At 40.0% G+C, this 20,121-nt stretch overlaps 1 protein-coding gene across 11 annotated transcripts in view; it reads right to left on the minus strand.

Annotated features, from left to right (window-relative positions):
* Positions 1 to 20,121, minus strand: part of CELF2 (CUGBP Elav-like family member 2) — a 547,018-nt gene that overhangs the window by 256,298 nt on the left and 270,599 nt on the right. For 2 of the 11 annotated variants that reach the window (XM_021530954.3, XM_021530949.3), the window contains exon 1: positions 1,003 to 4,478. The exons of 7 other annotated variants lie outside the window; for them this stretch is intronic. In XM_021530954.3, coding sequence (XP_021386629.1) covers positions 1,003 to 1,109 — 107 coding nt within the window. In that variant the 5' untranslated portion in view covers positions 1,110 to 4,478. Of the gene's footprint in view, positions 1 to 1,002; positions 4,481 to 20,121 lie in introns of those variants that run through there. 2 more of the 11 variants (XM_021530951.3, XM_021530950.3) reach the window with 2 other exon arrangements.

Raw genomic sequence — 20,121 nt, forward strand, 5'->3', positions numbered from 1 at the left:
GCTTTCAGAATCAATAAGTTTTCTCACCACAGTTAAAGGAGAGGTTAGTAATAAATCTGCAACTTAATGCAATAGCCATAATTGTAAGATACAAACCTCCCCCTCCCTGCACTATTAGCAGCAGATATCAACTGAAACAACGACCACAAAACAGGCAACGCACTTTATATTCTACTGTATACACAAAAAGATTAAAGTAAATTAAAAAGGGGCTGAGAAAAGGAAAGGAAAAAACCCCCAAAACAACCCAAGCCACCCCATCGCCAGACATACATTAAGCTAGTTTGACAACACCATTGTTCAGCTGTCCCATTGTCAGACCAAAAGATGTATTCAATGCTACGATGTCTGCTAGAAAATAAACAAAAGACTACATTTTTCAAAGCGGGGTGCCAATTCCAGCATAATTCTGTGTGTGAGTGTGCGTGTGTGCGTGTCTGCGTGTTGTGTGTCTCTGAAAAGAGTAGTCGATGCTGGCCTCCCGCTAAACCTGGGAGCATTATTAGAGAATAGATGTGAAATCCCACATTATAGGAGTATTTAGGTATTTTTAAAACATCTTTGAGCAGTAGAGACTAGATAAAGCATTAGTAACTATTTACATAGGCTAAGTGAAAATTAAAGTGGTATTTAGGGCACTAGCTCTAATATGGAGTCTCCCTGAGCTTTTTCCATGCTTATTCCATGCCCAGTGCATAATAATGAAGCAGGCAGAAATATTGCAAAGGAGGTGATAAAAGAAATACCGTCTCTCTTTTAGGAAGGGGAAAAAAAAATAAAAAGAAATGATAAATATATTTATTTTTTCCCCTCCTTGCCCTCTCCGTACATTTATCATTATACATGAAATGTGCAACCCGAACTAGTGGAAAATGCTACTTGCACCCAGCAATGCCTGTCTTTTCCTTTAAATAGGGAAACTACTTAATACACAGCACGGTTATAGTTGCAGCGGGCCCAGGCAACTCGAAAGCACGCGTTAAAACAAAGGAGACAACATACCTTAAAAGCAGCTCCTCATTTCTCATAGTAACAGCGGATTTGGGACAGCGCATGCTTTCTGCACCGATATTCTCAACAAAAGCCAGTTCAGAAGTGCGCTCAAACATCAATGCCACAGTAGCTACTCACTAATGGCTACTCTTTCTCTCTTTCTCTCTCTAGTCAGACGCTGAGTGGTGGAGCAAAGGGGCCCCTGCAGATTCACTAAGCAGAAATAATCCTCTCTGACAAGTTATGTTGTCTGGGCATATTTTACATTAATGCACTGTGCTGCCTATAGGGGTCTTGTTTGCGTTCACTCTAGCCTAGCTGGTGTTAGCTCTCCTAATTACCAGCCAAAAAAAAAAAAACCAACAAATTAGCAACATTCCCCCCCACCTCCCGCCGTTAAAACAGAAATAATAATGTATATATATATGTACATGTACATATCTCTATGTATAAAACTGAAAGAAAAGGGGGGAATCTATGGTCAAATGAGGAAAATCTTTCCCCCTCTGGAAGGATGCATGCTTGGTATGGATCTTTTGTTTGCCCTGCAAACTCAGTGAATACAGTGGCAAAGAGATGCTGTGGCTCGTGAGGCTTGTGCACTTTAAGGGAATTGGGTTAGAGGCTCTTTCTGGGGCTCTGGAGTAACAGCTGGAGCTTTTGCTCTCTCCCTCCTTCCCTTCCCTGTTCAAGGCTGAGTGGCTTTATGGGACCTGCCAGCTCACATCAGAGGACTGGGGAGTATTAATGCAGGCACCTGGGGATCGTCCTCAAGTTTTCAGTTTTTCTTGTCAATTTTAACCCCCAAAAAACACAAGTCCAAAATCCCTCCAAATTTGACCCCTCCAAAACACAACTCAGTTACCAAGTAACTGAGTTTGCTTTAACCCAGACCCTCACGCTTGGCTTTGGCACAGTTCTCACAGATGGGGAAGGATGCTGCATTATTCAATGATTTACTCACTTCCTATGTATGAAAGGAACTATAGTGTGACACAGATTTCAGGGAAACAGCCCCTTTGGCCCTATTTGGGAAATCTGCCATGTGATTTGTAGGAGCAGGTTGTGGTCTTCCCAGTTGCCAAGGTAGTCAAAGAGAGGTTTATTTTCATGCCTTGGTTTCAGCTTTTGCTGGGTAAATCTTTAAACCATGCAGGAGGATGGTTGGCTTTTGGTTTTTTTCGTGGGTTTTTGTTGTTGTTGTTGTTGTTGTTGTTGTTGTTGTTTATTATTTTTTTAATGTACATCAGATACTTGAGCAGGTGCTTATTTAGTAGACTGAAAAAGTCAACAAGTCCTTAATGCTATTTTCAGTCAAAAGCTTTTCTGCACCACTGTGGGAGTAAAATGCATCTTAAAAACTACTGTAATTTCCTCTCAGGTCATGTTAACTTAAGGAGGTGCAAAACTCAATAAACACAAATTGTCCAAAATTGACAACTTGTCAAAAAGTCCAGTCAGGCTAAAAATTGATCTACACTTCAAGATTTGAATTCAACTTCCATGGACTTTTGGCTATGTCTGTGGCTGGTTCTAAGCTCTTTTCCTACATTGTATAGTACGGCTTTAAAATATACTGCAACAAAATCCTGATGCAATGCTACTGCTGCTAATTCCTTAACAGAAGTTGGTATTTAGGGGCTTGATCTTTAAACTTGAGTCTGGGAATGAAGGCGACAAGAGAGCAATCACCAGGATAAATACACTATAGTAGCAAGATCTTGCTTTTCTGATGGCAGCTGTAAACTTCTATTAAGGTCATAAATTGTTTGCAACAGAAACAATCCTTTTATTCTACACTTCTCATTGAGCACTGTGAAACCTTGGGATTAGTTTCAGTCACTCCAATATTATATTTGTCAAATGACTAAAAGACAAATTAAAAAACAAACCTGGTCATAATCTACTTTTAATGGTGTAGAGCGAAAGAAGCACCTTAGGAAACATGGATATCATGAAGGACTGCAAGTTCAGGGAAGACATGTTTCAATTTGCTTCCCTTTTCATCTGCAAAACATGACTGGGATTCTAGTTGCTCTTGCAATAAAAAATAATAAATCATTTTAATGATTAACAAGTCAAACCAATTCCATGTTAAAATGTCATGCTCCAAGGTCAACTGAGACAACATAGCTTGTACTTCATGCTAAAAATATCTGAACAGTCATGGAAGGCGGCCAGGAAAATACTCAACCAACATGACAAATCCCATACCTCCTGCCCCAAATACTAAATCCATTACTACCATTTCAGGCATGGCCACCAGCACTCCAGACTTCAGCTCCTTTACTGTTCACCTCCAAATTACTTGTGCCCAGCACAGCTCCCCATGGTGCTGGGGCTGATGTAGGAGCGGCAGCAAATACCAGGGTACACAGCTGAACGGGAAGTGTCAAACAGTCTGATGAACTGCTGCATTTTTCAAAAAATATGGCAAGGATCAGCATCTTAAGACACTACCAGCTGAGGGAACAAAGCTTTCTTTTCAGGCTGGAGCAGAACGGCTCACACAGAGCCCTTTGGTGGGGAATCAATGGGCTTCTGTTGGGCGGCTCCATGCAGTTGCAAGTTCTTGATCATTTCTGCACTTAGAAAGAAGGAGAAGCAGCAGCAACAGGAGATAAAGTGAAGTGTTATGGAAGGACTCATCTCCAGCCAAAGGAATAAATAAAAAATAAAATAAAAGAAAGAAAATAAAATCTACAAAACAGTGACACAGACGAAAAGAACCTACGCTTTCTATCACACGTAATGAAGCGTCTGACAGAACATCTGCAGAGGGATCACAGCTGCTGAGGATGAGAGGGAATATCAGTATTATTTTTCACTTGTAAGATACACTAAACAGGAGTGCCTTTAAAATAATATGGCTGAAGGGAAGATTAAACCAGATGCACAGGGCTATCTGGCTTCTTTCAGGATGAAAGTCCAGCTGTGGGCTTAAATTCAACATTTAATATGACGATTGTAGATTCATGACTGATATGCATATATTGCAGAATGCTCTACACAAATTACATAGAGTGGAAATTTAATAATTTTGTTGCCCTGTGTTTAATGGAAACCCAAGCCTTCCACGTATGGCCATTGCTAAACTAATTATGTGATGCTGCAAATCCTTGAAAAGCAACAGGAATAACAAAAATTTATTTACATAAACAAAATAATCAGAGGCAAACCAGTAAAGATGACTTGTTTATACCAATTAGAAGTCTTCCTTCTGCTCTCTACTTCTAGTTTCATTTCTTGACCATTCCATTTGTTTACAGTATTTTAAAAGTATTCAGAAGCCCAAAATATAGTGCTGTTTTCCTACACTATAAAAGTCTTTCTACCAGTCAAGAGATGGACTCAATTTCATGATGAAGAAATGGTGGACAAATGTCCAGGACAATGGACCAAAAATCATGAGTGCAATCATGTGAGGAATAGAAAGCTTTGATTCATGTCCCCATTTTACCAAGTGTCCCCGTGTCAGATCTCATGCAAACCAATTAACCTCTTGCTCACATCTCCATCTTTAAAATGAAAAAATCCAATAAACTCCAGAGCAGTGTGACCACAATACAGAACACTGCAAGATGTATAAATCAGTGCTTTATTGTGGCTTGCACAAACATTTAAAATACCTCTTCTTCTCACAAGAGGCACTTGCAGTCTAAGTCAGTTATCTGCTGTTCTGTGCAGTTATTTAGGCTCAAATCACATTTGTTTGGTATAGGTGTGAAAAGCTACACTTTAATCTGATAGCATTTTACTCTTTCAGGTGGTTAAATCCCACCTTTGAAGCTGAGCAATTAGTCTAAGCTAGTCATCTAGGGTTTTTCTATTGTCACTGAGGGGAGATTAGTTATACTAAAGAGCATTACTACATCTCTCCATTGACTACAAAGGGATTAGATCCCTAAATTTTAAATGCATATATCAGGCAAGACGAATCCCACTGAAGTGCCTAAAGCAAAGGTGAGGATTCCCATGTTCCTGTTTCAGTATCACCAGCATGTGTCCATCCCTGTGCTCCACAGCACTGCCCAGCCTTGGGCATCCCATGGCTGCTGTGCAAGGGCAGCTCAGACACCCTGAGCCTGCCTGGCACTTCCAGGTAGCTGCAACCTGCCTGCAGGGTGTCTGCAGCAATCAAGGTTTACCTGGGCAAGGCTGCCAGGTCTGAAACAGAATGGTCCTGAGGAGGGGAATGAAGATGCTCATAGGGCTGGAGCACCTCTCCTGTGAAGTCAGGCTGAGACATCTGGAGTGATTTCCTTGTGGAGAAGAGAAGGCTCCAGGAAGATCTTACAGCACTTTCCAGTGCCTAAAGGGGCCCACAAGAAATCTGGAGAGGGACTTCGAGCAGAGCATGTTGTGATGAGGCAAGAGGGAATGTGTTTATACTGAAAGAGGGCAGGTTTAGATTAGCTATTAGGATGATATGTTTTACTGTGAGAGTGGTGAGGCACGGGAACAGGCTCCCCAGAGAAGTTGTGTCTGCCCCACCCCTTGAATTGTTCAAGGCCAGGTTGGATGTGGCTCTTACGAATCTGGCCTAGTGGAAGGTGCCCTTGTACATGGCAGAGTAGTGGAACATGATGATCTTTAAGGTCCTTTCCAACCCAAACCATTCTGTGATTCTATGACCTACAATATGTTACACTTATGCAAAGTTTGAAGTAGAAAGGAAATTGGCCTCAGCTTCAGTAGTGGAATCTTTCCAGAATGCTTTCAGAAAGCAGACAGTTCATTTCAGTATCTTCTCCTAAAATCTAGAATAATGAGCAACTCATTGCCTGCAGCTTTTGTGTAATTGGAAATAGTGGAATGCAGGCCCAGGTATTATTGTTAGAATCATTTTACTCTGGATCGCTTAATTGGTGAATGTGAATAGCAAAGAATTTTCTGTAACTCAAAAGGCTGTATCTCATCACAATTTACCTCTGCTCTAATTGAAAGTTTTGTTCATTTTTACCTAGAACAAATCATCACACTTTTGTCTCTGCTTCCTCTGTTGATTTTGGCTTTTGATTATCCAGCCTTTAACATAGTTGCAGATGGGGGATCAATTGTTGTCCTCAGCTCCAGCGAACAGATATCTAGGCTACTGTTTCCATCAGGAGATCAGAAACACTGTGACATTTGCTATTTGTATTATACACATGCATAGAGGTGGAGATGTTTCTTTGCTGATCCAGGCTAAGAAAACACAAGTCACAGAGACTCAGATCCTCACCTCTAAGTATCTAAATACAATTTCATGGTGAAACCATATTGATCAGCTTTGAGCCATTCATGCAGAGGTGGACAGGTCTTCAGGACAGGTACCACCTCTGTATACCTTGTGTGTTTTAAACATACTCACAGTATCTTTGTGCTCAGGGAAAGGAATATTAGTTTCAAACTCTTGCAATAGAGATACAACAAATCACTTTGTTTTTTGGCAACAAAACCAGTCTAAAATTTACCCCATCTCCTTTTGTCTGCTTTGGTAGATATTTTAGATTATATGCCTAGATTTTCTGTCTGAGTCATAAGGATGGCAATTACTGTTGGCCTGCATGCTGCAAAAGGTCTTTTCTAATGGTTTTCACTTGGGAGTATCCAAAGAGCATAATGAAAATTAAATAGCACAGACAGAAAACACAGGAATACAAAATGTTGCATAAATGCTAAAGATTAATGCTTGAACAGCAGAGCAATAAAAAGTTTTGCATTTAGAGCATATAGCAGGACTGGTACCCACTGCTTGTCTGCAATAGAAAAGGTGTGTGCTGCCTCCCCCGAGCATTCAGCAGCGCTGACTCTGCATCTCAGCATCTGGGAGACAGAAGGAACAAACCTCTCCTGTCTACCAAAAAAAGCGCTCCATCACTTCCCCCACCCTTGACAGGGAAGGGGGGAAATCTCTCATTTTGTGCAGTTCAGAAATTCTGACAGAGAAATGCACTTCAGTGTGTTTTTTAAAGACAATACATCACTTGAAACAACTTACAACTGACCAGGCTGCGGTTTCAGACGTGGCTACTCTACAAAGGAAATAAAGTATTTGGAAAGATCTACATGTTGTAAGAACATCTGGCCTGCAACTAAAGGGAAGGAGGAGAAAGCTGATCAAAAGAGTGAAGAGTAACAGAAGAGGCAATAGAGCACCAGATCTGAGAAAAAGAGAGAGAAAAGGCAAAGAGAGAACAAACACAGCTGGTTACAGAACCATTCATTTTCTGCTTTAATTTAAAATCTATTTAAAGCATAAACAGAACCTGCTCTGTCTAAACAGGAATATCTTTATTTTGCACTTGTAGTAATGCCAAGATCATGACTCTAATGATGTGGGATATCAAGGACCTTGAGTTCTTGGGAGCACAATCTAAAGAAAGTGAACTTGCACAATATATACAAATGTATGAGCTGTTTGTATTAACACATATCAATGCACATGAAAAATGTTAATAATTACAGATGAGAATTTAATGGCTACTCATTCTCTTAAGCTAAAATTAGAAATAGAACCACATTTAACATTTTTATTGAACCTATTTTAAAATGGTCTTATGGTACTCTGCACAGAAGGTTCATTTCACACATCCATGAAATGCATCCAACAAGTAAAGATGAAAGTGGATATTTAAAAACAAGCTCTCACCAGAGAGAGTGATGATGAACAGAAACTCACAAGCAAGTAAAAAAGAGAAAGGAGTCTAATTTCTGGGGTCTGGCATCTAGATAAGTGGAGGCATCTACCAAGAGAACATTTGGCAATGACTGGTGTCCTGGTTTAGGGCAATTTTGGGAAGTGAGAATTGGACCTTACACTGTCCTGCACTATCCAACATGAAATAAAGGCTTATGGGGAAAACTCATCATCCACCAAGTTTCCTGAAGAGGTAGGTAATATGGCATTGTCCTATGTGGAAGGGAAATAAACTGCAAGTTGAATAATTCAAATCAGATTAATTGATCTTTGGGTATAAATACTGGTTGAGAATGCCTGATTCATTATCTGATAAAAGTCAGATTTTCTACTTAAAAATGCTGTGAAGGGAAAGAAATATATCACTCTATAGAGTTGTCATAAAATAAAACTAATAGCTACAAAATAATTTTTACTATTTGGAAAATGAATTAGCACAGACACTTGTTTCCTCAGCTGTTATCCTCAGTAATCAGTTTAATTTCATTATTGAAAAATAAAATCACCACACTTTTTTAATACCTTAAACCCTCTACCTAACTTTTTTTTTTGTTCAAAGGATACTCTTCCTTTCTTCCTTTTTTGTCTTTAAAAATCTATTAGCATTGATTAAAATGAAAGAGCTAGGATATAAATCTTCAGTTAGATTTACAACACATTTTTCTTTGACTTTCTCATGTTATCTGACACTTGACAGTTTCATGCTAGATGTTAAAAAATGACTAGTGATTTTTCGTGATTCTAAGTGCCCAAACTCAGAGTTTTGCAGGGCCTGTAAGATCCTGGTTTGTGGGAAGGAAGAAATAAATCAGACCCCTTGAAAACACCCAGAAGATGGATGCATTTCAAAACCTTTATAAAAGTTCTGCACAGACTGAGATTCTAAGGCTAAGGATTTCCTTAAAATGTCAGAGCACAAATTCTCTAACAAGAAGGTATCTTTATTTTTTAAAAAAATTATCTTTATCAAAGATCTTTATGAGGGGGTCAAATGCACCCTCAGAAAGTTTGCAGACTATCCTGGGTTGGATGGGAGTGTTGAACTGCTGGAGGGTAGAAAGGCAGAGTCTGGACAAGGATTGGTGACCCAAGGCCAAATGGATAAAATTTGACAAGGCAAAGTGCAGGGTCTTGTCTTTGGGTCACAACAACCCCACACAGTTCCACAGACTTGGGAAAGAATGACTGGAAAGCTGCCCAGTGGAAAAGGACCTGGGTTTGCTGGTCGACAGTGGCTGAACATGAGCTGGAATGTGCTCAGGTGGCCAAAAAGGCCAGGAGCATCAATATCAGCAATAGTGTGGCCAGCAGGATCAGGGAAATGATTGTCCCCTTGTGCTCAGCACTGGTGAGGCCACACCCTGGATCCTGTGGTCAGTTTTGGGCCCCTCACTACAATAAAGTCATGGAGGGGCTGGAGCGTGTCCAGAGAAGGGAACAGAGCTGGGGAAGGGTCTGAGCACAAATCTGATGAGGAGCAGCTGAGGGAGCTGGTGGTATTTACTGTAGAGAAAAAGAGGTTCAGGGGCGACTTTCCACAACTCCCTGAGAGGAGGGTGTAGCCAGGTGAAGACAGGCTCTTCTCCCAAGTAACAAGGTGCAGGACAAGAGAAAACAGCCTCAAGTTGTACCAGGGGAGGTTTAGGTTGGATATTAGGAAAAACTCATTCACAGAAAGGGTTATCAAGCATTAGATCAGGCTCTCCAGGGAATTGGTAGTCACCATCCCTGGAGGGATTTAAAAGACATAGAGATGTGGGATTTGGAGACATAGTTTAGTGGTGGGCTTGACAGTGCTGGGTTAATGCTTAGATTTGATGATCTTTTCCAACCTATATAATTCTGTGATTCTAAATTTGCTTTTATTAGTCTGTCATGCAACTAAAAAGAATTAAACATACTTTTTTAATACTGAGCTAACTGGGGAATGTTGTTTAAGAATATCTTGCTGAGATGGAGTGTCTAGGTACCAAAACCTTGCTGAAGCAATGGAAGCAAAACAAGAATTTGGGTACTAAGTCCACTCACAAATAGCTTTTTGCCATGGCAGGTAGGCTGTGCACAGTAGCTTGAATATTTCAGTGGATAATGTAAATGTATCCTGAGCCACACAGTGAAAAAATTCAAGAAAAACTAAGCTCTCTCATACATGTATGATCCCAGTTTGTTATCAAACTGGACCCTAATTCTGAATCCCAAAGTGGTGTACTTTGCATGCCAAAAGTCTTTGTGTAACCAGTTCCTTCAGACATGCTTTGGTCTGATTAATGCCATTTAAGTTTGGGAACTTAACAAAGAAGCCCAAAAGCATAATCAATCCCCTTTGACTTCCAATTCAATTCCACTTCAACCCACCAGGGATCTCCCTCTGAAGAGGCAAGAAGCATAGGTGAACTGGGGTCAACCTCAGCATCTCAGATGAGCATAAATAACTGGATGTGCGGCCTCTAGGTCTACTTTGTCTAAAATCTCTGGTTCTGGAATAATATCTAGGCAATGGTTGCAGGCATGGCCATGGCATTCTGTCTTAAAATAATCTGTGAGGGATGCCCGTGGCTCTTTCTAACACTGCTGCAACAAAGATATGTGTGAACTACAGATGGACACATGGCAGCTCCAAAGACCCTTGAGATTTTACCCTCTGTGAAAAAATAGGAAATACAAGAGACTCACTCTCAGACACCTTCCACACCACACTACTGATAAATGCTTTTCATTCAAAGAAAAAGGTGTAAGATCAGCCATATACATTTCATGTACCACCTCACCATAGCCAATCACCACCAGACTTCTTAGCACCTCATTTCCCATAATCAGATAACATTAAAAAAAAAAAAAACCCAAACAATTTCTGTGTCATCAGCAGTGGGTTTCTCTCAACACATACCATGTTGCTCACATGACAGGCTCATGGAGCCCCAGGAGACTTTGTGAAATGAAATGGCTGCAGAGAGAATGGCTGGAGGCCTAAAGAGCACACAAGAAAATGAGTAATTTGCCCAAATTCCTTCCAGTAAGGAAATGCTGCAGAGCTGCAGAGAGATCTGTGCTTTTGGGATATCTGGCAGTGTTCTTGAATCATTTGGCACAACCCATGGCTGGTGCACGCAGCCCTGTGGGACCCTGTCCACATTCAGCCCTTCGGTGCTAGCAGAGCGCTCAGTGCCTCAGCAAAACCTGTGCTCTGATCATTACAAGTGCCAAGAAGTCTGTTAAAGTGTTTATATATTGCAACATTAAATGCTTGGTAAATTGCCACATCATTTTGTGCTTTCAGTGCTCTCAAATCCACATCATTCATCTTTCTCCTGCAAGGCCAAGCCCAGACAAACTTGCTGAATGCACTTAGCTTCAAATTAACACCCTGTAAAAACAGTTCCTCCCTTCTTCTCAAATGTTGTTATATGTAAAATCTACACCCGAAGTTAATTTCTTGCTGACCTTCTGCTGATTAATGCAAATTAAATTACATGCTAATTGCCCCAAATGGTTTGCATACAGCCCAGAAATCAGTTCTTTTTGATGGTGGTAAAAGATATTTGCGTTTTTTTTACACAATGGTTACATTAAGCCATTGTTAGTCTTACAGCATCTTAAAAAGTCAGATGGTTTTCAGGCACCTTTTAGAAAGCAAGGAAAAAAACAACCTAGGAAAAAACATTATTAAGTTCTGATCCAGTCTTGTAGAAACCTCACTTGTACCTCATGGGAGGAATTTTATGGCTCGTTCAGAGCTCAGGCTCCAAGATGCATTTTACAAAACCTTGAGCCAGTTTTGTTAAACCCGTCACTCCCTAATCCCCTTGTGCTTGTCAGCAGAGCACACAGGCACTTGATTTTGGACGTCTGATTTGATAACGGGTGGGCGAAGAAGGGAGGGAAACAGGGACTGCTATTTTAGATAGATTCTACAATATTCTGGCAATTTAAGAGAGAACAAGGAATATTTCAAGCTCTTAGAAAGGGGCTATGTATTGTGTTCCAGGGTGTCAAGGTTGTTTTGGTACCAAGTCTCAATCCCAGTCATCAGATCTGATGTTTGATGGTTTTCTGGGGCTCTGGTTGGCATTTGGCAGGGGGATCAAATGCAAGAGTAGATAGTGCTTAGACCCTCAGCAGTCCCAGGAGTGGCTGACATCTGCATTACAAATACATTTTGCATTTACATCCAGCAGTGGGGATAAAAAGTAAAATTTGATTGATGTCATGAGGAAGGTGGGGAAAAAAAGAACCCTAACCATGGTGTTCTCCAAGACAACAGTGTCTCTTTCACAGGTGCTGCCATGAGTTCTCACACTCCACTCCATAGTTTATCCTAAAGTACGTATACAAGATTATGCCCATTTTATAGAAGAAATGGTGACACAGAAATATAAAAATGGATTTCCCCCATGAAAAATGAGGCAGGGCTGAAAACTAATTTAACTGGGAGAGGATAAAAACACCCACCTGAACACTCAAGTCTAAGGAGGATTTAACCATGGGCAATAAAAAAAAAACCCAGACCATGAAAGTACACACCAGCTGCACCATATGCTCCCAGACACACAGAACATCCTCAGCCTGGCAGCAGGACATGCGACCTGGCAGTAAACAGCCCAGATTCCACAATACCCAGGCCCTAAACATTAGATCATAGCAAAGACAGGGGGTGGTTAAAGAGACACACCATGGTTATTCCTGTTCTACTCATCCAAGGAATGATCAAGTAGGACAAACTGATAAAAGGTGACATATATGTGGTAAACATTAATGGATCTGATGTCAAAGAATGTTCACTCACTTGATTTTTTTTGGTAGTCTTTTCCATTATTGTTTCAATTTTAATACCATTTTTCTCTTCCTTCCCTAATATCCACGTCCCTGCTTGACCTGATTTTGGTAGCAAGCCTCCTCCTTTCTTAGATATTCTTGACTTTGTCTTCTGTTAGAAGGTGAGGCTGCCAAAATCCCTGCCTCCTGTACTAAAGAGAGTACAATTAACTTAATTTTAACTGTGATTTCAAAGAAGCTTAATAAGCAATACCTGAGCAATACTCCTCAATTTAGAGATCAAAGTATGGCCACCACCACCAAGAGCTCTGCCCCACAGCACCAACCCTGAGGGGTCCGTGCTGTTGAGTAATAAAAGTATTCCCTCTCCAAAGTGTTTCCTGAGCAGAAATTGTCATGTCCCACTCTGTTAAATTATGTGTGATGGGTCTGTCTCTAGGATTACTCTGTAGGAGAGACAGCGTGGAGGCTGCCAGATTCATTAAACATCTTCAGTGGGACTTCATGGGGCCTTTCACTTACCCTGAACAAACAACAAACACACCCTTTGTGCTCAAGAACAAAGGGAGTTTTTGCACTTTTGTTTGATGTCAGTCACAACTGGAGATTAAAGCTCCAGCTCTGTGGATTTCAAAGTTGTCTCCCCCCTCCAAAGCTGCTCCTCTTACTTTTTGCTAGGCACTTCAAAAAGGTTTACAGCTATAAAAACCCAAACAGAACAATATTAATAACAATCAGCTTCAGAAATGCTACGTATTTTTGGCATTTGAATGCATTTCACTCCCAGATACAACTGAGAAAACAAAGTGCAGGAGTAACATATGCAGGAACTCTGTTATTCTTAATCATGTTGCATCAGGGACTGGAAAACTGGATTTGTATAAAGGAATTTGTGTGTTAAGATTGAAGCATGGTAGGCTCTGACCCACTGAATAAAGATCTATTCCTTCTGAATCTGGATTTGGGGAATAACTGTTTCTGTTTCCCTAACAAAGGGTGCAAATAGGAAAACATATTAAGACCCCACAAACCCCAAGTAATGGCTTCTCTTAAACCCCCATGCTCTGATGAGAGTGAGAGATGGATGTTCACTACTATATTCTACAGATGGCTTAATTTTGGCTGCCATTTCTGAACTGTGCAGTATGTACCTGTCATTGAACGCCCATCTTTCAGAAAAAGCGCCCTACACTAAGCAGGAAGATGTCTAGGGAAAGGTTACACCTCTTGTCATCTCAGGGACAGCCCAACAAACATTCCCATCTAACAGAGGAACTTCAGCAAGAGCCCACCACCCTCACGTGTCGCTTCAGGATAGCTAAAGGGAAACAAGGAGAGCTGCTGTAAAAGGTGTAGAAAGAAGAGCAGGTATTATCCAGTTTGGGAAAGAAACAAGTCACATCAGGAAATCAAAAGAGCCCTTTGGAATGTCACATTGAGCAACCAAAATTAATGATTTGATTGTATAGGAACCTCTTACCTGTGATTTGTAATGCTCAATAACTTTGAGAAGGAGCGACAGGAGTGAGCGACTTATGGAAAATGCCTTTCAAAAAAAGGACTAAGTGTTTCTACAGTTTAGCTGGGCAAGAAGGTGTGAATTTCAGCTCTCCTGGATCTAAAGCCTCTTTAAGGACTGCATGAGTATGATTTTATGTTTCTTATAATTTTACCGTAATCCATCAATAAGGAAAAACTGCCTCTGCTTCCCACTTAAAACAACAGATCTTATGGAACATGGTTTGTTGTTTTTTTACCCCTCAAGTCATCTTTCCCTACTGCCTTTGACCTAGGTGCCTGTTCAGTCTTCTAGCTCTTTCTCACATTGACACCACACCCCCTGTATATTTATTTCTTAGAGAAGTTGAGCCATATGACTTGTTACATGCTTTTAACTAGATGCCAGAGCATGGCTGACCAGAAAAAAATATAGAAATGCGTGCAGTGATTTAAAATATGCCAAACCAGAGGTTAATAGAAGCACGTGTGGATTGGATTTCTCATTTAAAGACCTTTCTGTTCTAGTCAATGTTTAGAAGTGTTGAAACTATCAAAAAATTGTGATGTTTGGAACTTCTTCTGTGGCCTAACACAACTCTTTCAAGAAAAACCATAGAAAATTTTATAAAACTGAGAAATTAGGGGATGAGTGGGCAAATCCTATGAGGGCATGATCTTTGCTTGCCAGTTCTTGCACTGGTCCATCTGATGGCACCCAAGTATCTTGTGTACAGCATCTGGGTTTTCTGATTATGCTATATAAAGAACAGACTACAAAACATATCTCAAGTTCTTCACGTTTGATTATTTAAGGGAAGACTGTAAATTTAACAATTAATCATAGGCCCACCTTACTTCACTTGCTTAGTAGTTTCAGTATGAAATGATCTAATTATCACAAGCAGCAGTAAACATGGTTAAATCCTTGATTTTGTGTCAGCATACTCTCTTTTGGACATAAATTATGCAGAAAGCCTCACCAAAAGTTATGAGCTGATGTGTATTGGTAGCACAGTGCCTTAATGCACAACAGCCCTGTCATTAATATTAGGCTTGCTTTAAATAATGAAACAAAAATAAAAATGTTTCCCAGAGGACACAAACCATAAACATGTAAAGTCAGAGTGTAGGCAAGAAAATAAGTTCTGTAGATCAGAGCATTTTTATAAGCTTTAAGCAAGCAGCCAGGGGATGTACTTGAGGGGTTTCAATTCCACAGCAGCTTTCCTGTTCACTTCTGTGTAGTTTAATATTGGAGTTGATCATATTCATTGTTCATTGAAGTTCATTGTTACAATCTAAGGCAGTTTTACAATATGCAGATCACTCTCATGCTGCAGGTTTCGTATTGTACCACAGTGCCTTAACCTCCTTTTTCTAGTTCATAAAGCTACACTGGGAAGGAGAGAGGGGACAGCTGTATGGGGTAGGAAATGTGCCTGGACCCAAGTTGTCCACTGATGGCAATTCAGGGATGGCAGATGGCAAGGGGAAGAATGAGAACACACACACAGTGAGGGTGCTAGCTATCCTGACCAGTCAGGATGAAGCCAGGGAGGGCAGACAGATTTGGTAGGACAGAAATGCTTGGAGACCCCACCATCTAAATGCTTGCTGAGGTGGAAGTACAAGAGTGCCAGTAGAGACATTTTGCAAGAAGTTTTCTGAGATCACGTCTGACTTCTCTCATCAGCTTCGTCAGCTCTCATTTCTTCTACCCCACTGCACTTCTAACCCATGAGCACAGGATACTCACACAGAATAGATGAGAGCTGGCACCCCAAGTTCTGTGTATAACCAATGCTTGGGTGGCCTTCAAGGTTGGCCAGGTGACTGTCCCCCTGGGCTGAAATGCCTGTGTCTAGAGGGCATCCAACTGCTCTCTGATTTATCAGCTCTCAGGGCTGGAAAGAAAAGCTTGCCAAGTTTGTGTGCTTGGATTGAGGCACAGCACAAGGAAATAGGCAGACATCAGCACAGCATGGAAAATCCAATCCTTGGCCTTAGTTGCAGGCAGGATAAAAGACATCCTATGCTTTTCTAGAGTCTGAAATTCATACACCATAGATCACTTCAAGGAGTCAAAGGGTTCTGGCCTCAAGGAAAGGGTTATCTACCATTTCATAATAGTAAAAGAACCTATTCCATATTCTGCCTAGTACAGTTCAACTTCACTTCATTGAAAAGTTTTTTGAAGCCCTTGACTTCTACCTTCTGAAACAGAAGAAGGGTAGGAAAACATAGGTTCAAAACAGATTATGATATTCAGCTGCTCCTAGAATATTCTCTATGCAGCACCAGTAGATCAAATTATTTTCATTATATCATTTGGTCACAAAGAATAGTGACATAATTAGGGAGCTAAATAGCAACAGTTTCCTTCTGGTAAATTTGCTGTAGCTAATTTTGTTAATAAGACTGATAATTGTTTTACGCTCATTCAATATGTTAAGTTTACCTAATACTAAAACCAATCAGAACCTTTAAATTAATTTTTGTTTCATTTCCAAAGGAATCAATGTCATTATTAATCATAAAAGGAGTGCAGAGTCAGAGGATGATAAATCTCCTTTGGGCTTATTTGACTTTCATATTTATGGTTTGGATAAGGTTATTATGAAGGAATATTCAAGAAATGATTGAGGAGCAAAAGGAGGAGAGTGAGCTAGGAAATGCTATGCTTGGATGCTGTGCTACTAACAGCTGCAGGAGAATGCATGCAACTAGTCTGATTTCTTTAAGTTCTGCAGAGTTAAGCTTAGCAAAAGTGTTCAAAACAAAAACTGCTCAGACTGCCAGGCTGCAGAGTCCTAAGATGTGCAATTTTCAAACCAATATGTTCAAGAAAGCAGAAGAGGAGATTTGGGGCACAGAACTGATGGGATTTTACATTGCTGGCACTCGTAGGTTTGCTTTTAGACCATTTACAAAAACATTCACTCACACTACTGTTGCCTTTGCTGCATTTCTACCTTCACTGCAAAAAAACTTACCACGTAGCAGCTATTTGAGCTGCACTTCTACAAGTGACACAGTGGTAATGCGGTGAAATGTCCTGGATAAACGTGCCCAGTTTTCATAAAGCCAGTGCTGCCCACATCTCCTTTTACACACTTTGACAGGATAAGGTCAATGCCCATTGGCTCTGCAAGGAGTGGAGGATGTCCCCAAAGTCTCTGCTGTCACCATGACATTCCAGCTCGGCTTTGGGAGGTGGCAGTCCTTGGTCCCTGTGCTGAGGAGCTCCACACTCACTCACTCACCATTAACTCCATTCTTTAAAATCAGCACAAACAGTGCTCCCAGTTTAAGTGCAGTGCTGGATTTTTACTATTGTCTTGAAAGGGAAAACAAGTGGTTGTGCTGAGATGTCGGTAATCAGATTTTTTTTCCTAGAACTCATCATGCTTTCTGTTGAAGAGGATTTTAATAAATCCTGAAAGCAAATCATGCTTGAATGTGGGTCTGAATTCTGCCTGTATTTGTATTCTTTGATTATTGAAGTAATCTCCCAAACTTTAAGATCCGTGAAGTGTGTAGCAAATTCTTTTCTGCATCCATCCCACTTGAACACTGTACCCACAGAAATAAAGCAACAAAACCCAGACACCCCCTGAACAGAGTCTGTTACTACTGCCTACCATCAAACCAGCCTTCTGCAACCTGGTTTGGAGGAAGATGTCCTTGTCCATGGCAGGGGGTTGGGAACTAACTAGATTATCTTTAAGGTCCCCTACAACAACAAACCATTATATTATTCTACCTTTCTATAAAGCACCAAATAAATAATTTCTGAATATATATGATGGAACACATTTCACTGATAAAATAACAAAATGTAGATTATGTTAAAATAGGAAAAAAACCCATCAAAAACCTTAAAAAAATTGTCCTTTGTCTTTCCTCATATCTTTTAAGAGACAAACCTATCAAAGAAAAATGTTATGATAATGTATTACCATGCTGAGTTAATTGTCAGTTGCAAGTTACTTAAGTGTACCTTAATGATATGTTTAAAGTCTTATTTTCAACTCTAATAGCTATTAATGGTAGCAAGAGAAAATGAAACCAATTTTCCCTAACTTAAAGTGGAGCTCTATTAAGCATAAGTGAACAAAATTCTAAATATAACAATTTCTTTAGGTATTTCAGCTAATGGGAACCCACATTGTCCATATTTCAGTCTAGCTACATACTACTTCCCAGGAAGCACTTACATAAAATCATGCAGTATTGAGTATATCAGTATCACAGAAGCTGGATTCATTACTTCAAATGGTATGAAATCATTCCCAAAGACCAAAACAGCTGAACTGAAGGGAGAATGAAATTTCCAGAGGATTAGCTCAGTGTGAAAACCCAAGGAGAGATTGAATCTGGTTTTTGAGGATTCCCTTCTCCACAGACAGAGAACAGCATTTCATAAATGACCTCATGGACACAAAGCTAAATATAGCTTAAAAGTTCCTAATAGCATTCAGAACATCTAGAGTTTAGGAACTCATGGAGGAAATATTTTTATGTGCCACAAAGTCCATCACCAAATAATTTCCACTTATTTCAATTGCTCTACTGCAGTCTTTTATCTGCTTCCAGATAAATGAGTGGGTTTTTCCTGTCTTGTGTGATTTAAAAGAATATTACTGTCTTGAATCATTCTTTTTTGTCCCATAAATCAAGAAATATGACCAATTTAAGACAGAAAAAGCATCAGCCTAGCTGACCTTCTGTCCTGGAGAAGACACAGGTGTGAACAACTAATTGCAAGGTGCTTGCACGTTTTTCTAGAAAAGATGTTCTTTCCTAACTCATAAGTCAAAATAAATAAGATTGAACCTTTTCAATGGGAAATGGCACAGATGACAGCATGACATCTTCCACACTATCCCATGCTGGTCTTTCAAACCTGATAATTTTATTAAGGCGTTTAAGTAAGTGTCCAATAATTTCATAATAAAACACACAGAGAAAATTGTTAGTAATGTGAAAATCGGCCCTTGTCAGTTATTACAGGTTCAGCAACTTTCCTTTACATGACAAAAAAAAAAAATTGTACTTTCATTACTGATTTGCTTCTTGCATTAGCACTTCTGAAACAGGCCTGTGAAACCTAATTCCTTCTATTCCATTTTCATTAAGAAAAAAAATTGCAAGTCATCTTCTGTACCTTGGGAGCAAGGTACTCGTTAGGAAAAGCTGTTTCACTCAATCATCAGGTTTCAATATTCTTAAATTAAGCTACTCCTAAATCTTATAGATATATACTTCACTTCAGTAAAATCATTCAAAAGAGGGAGATTTTTAATGTCAGAGAGGTTTCAGTGTTAAATCTTCTTTGTGACTATTCTGTTGTGCAAGATCCCAGAAATGGGGTATGAATGGGGTATGGACCTCCCAAATAACAACACATGCTTTTGTTTATGGATTTTTAAGGTCAAAATAGGGTTTTTTGTTTTTTTTTAATGGCATTTAAAATCAAGCATCATATAGAACCAGATAAGCTTTATAACCAAATATCTCTATATCTACACATCTGAAAGAACACATGTGTAGTCGTTTGTTGCTGCCTGCTAAATAAGCAACACAAACCTCCAAAGAGAAGGCAAACTCCCTTGAACCTGAACAATCCTACTACATGCACGTAGTAGGAGTCAACACATGCTGGAGGCAATGGTGGCTGGATGAAAGATTAAATGATGATGTGATTAAATGTGATTCCTAGAAGTAGGGGCATACTTTTTTTTTATTTCCCCATTGGGAATAGAACTCTGTGCTATTTTTCTCATGTAAACAAGGGCAATATTCTTGGTGTATATCTCCCAGCATTCATTAAGATTAATGAAATAGAGAGTAGCCAAGCAAGACTTCCAGCCTTAGCTGCCAAATTGCCCTCCTCTTTGTAAGGAAGGTCTCACCTGGGCAAGGATTTGAAACTAGGATGCTCACATTAAAAATCTGATGGCTTTGTTAACCAAGCTTTCCAGGTCCATGTGGGGTCTTGCTGGCATTAGGCTGCAAAAGAATGGGTCAAAGTTCAAATGTTCCTTCCCATGGAAGCCTTTAGTAAAAGAACAGTGATTTATACAATTTCAAGACAAAGCAGCATTCACACTCACTACTGCTATTATCTTTAAACCCTTGCCAAAGAAGCTGCAGATTTTCACTCGTGAAGT

The sequence above is a fragment of the Lonchura striata genome, chromosome 5 (assembly GCF_046129695.1).
Source record: "Lonchura striata isolate bLonStr1 chromosome 5, bLonStr1.mat, whole genome shotgun sequence".
In the NCBI taxonomy this organism is placed as follows: domain Eukaryota; kingdom Metazoa; phylum Chordata; class Aves; order Passeriformes; family Estrildidae; genus Lonchura; species Lonchura striata.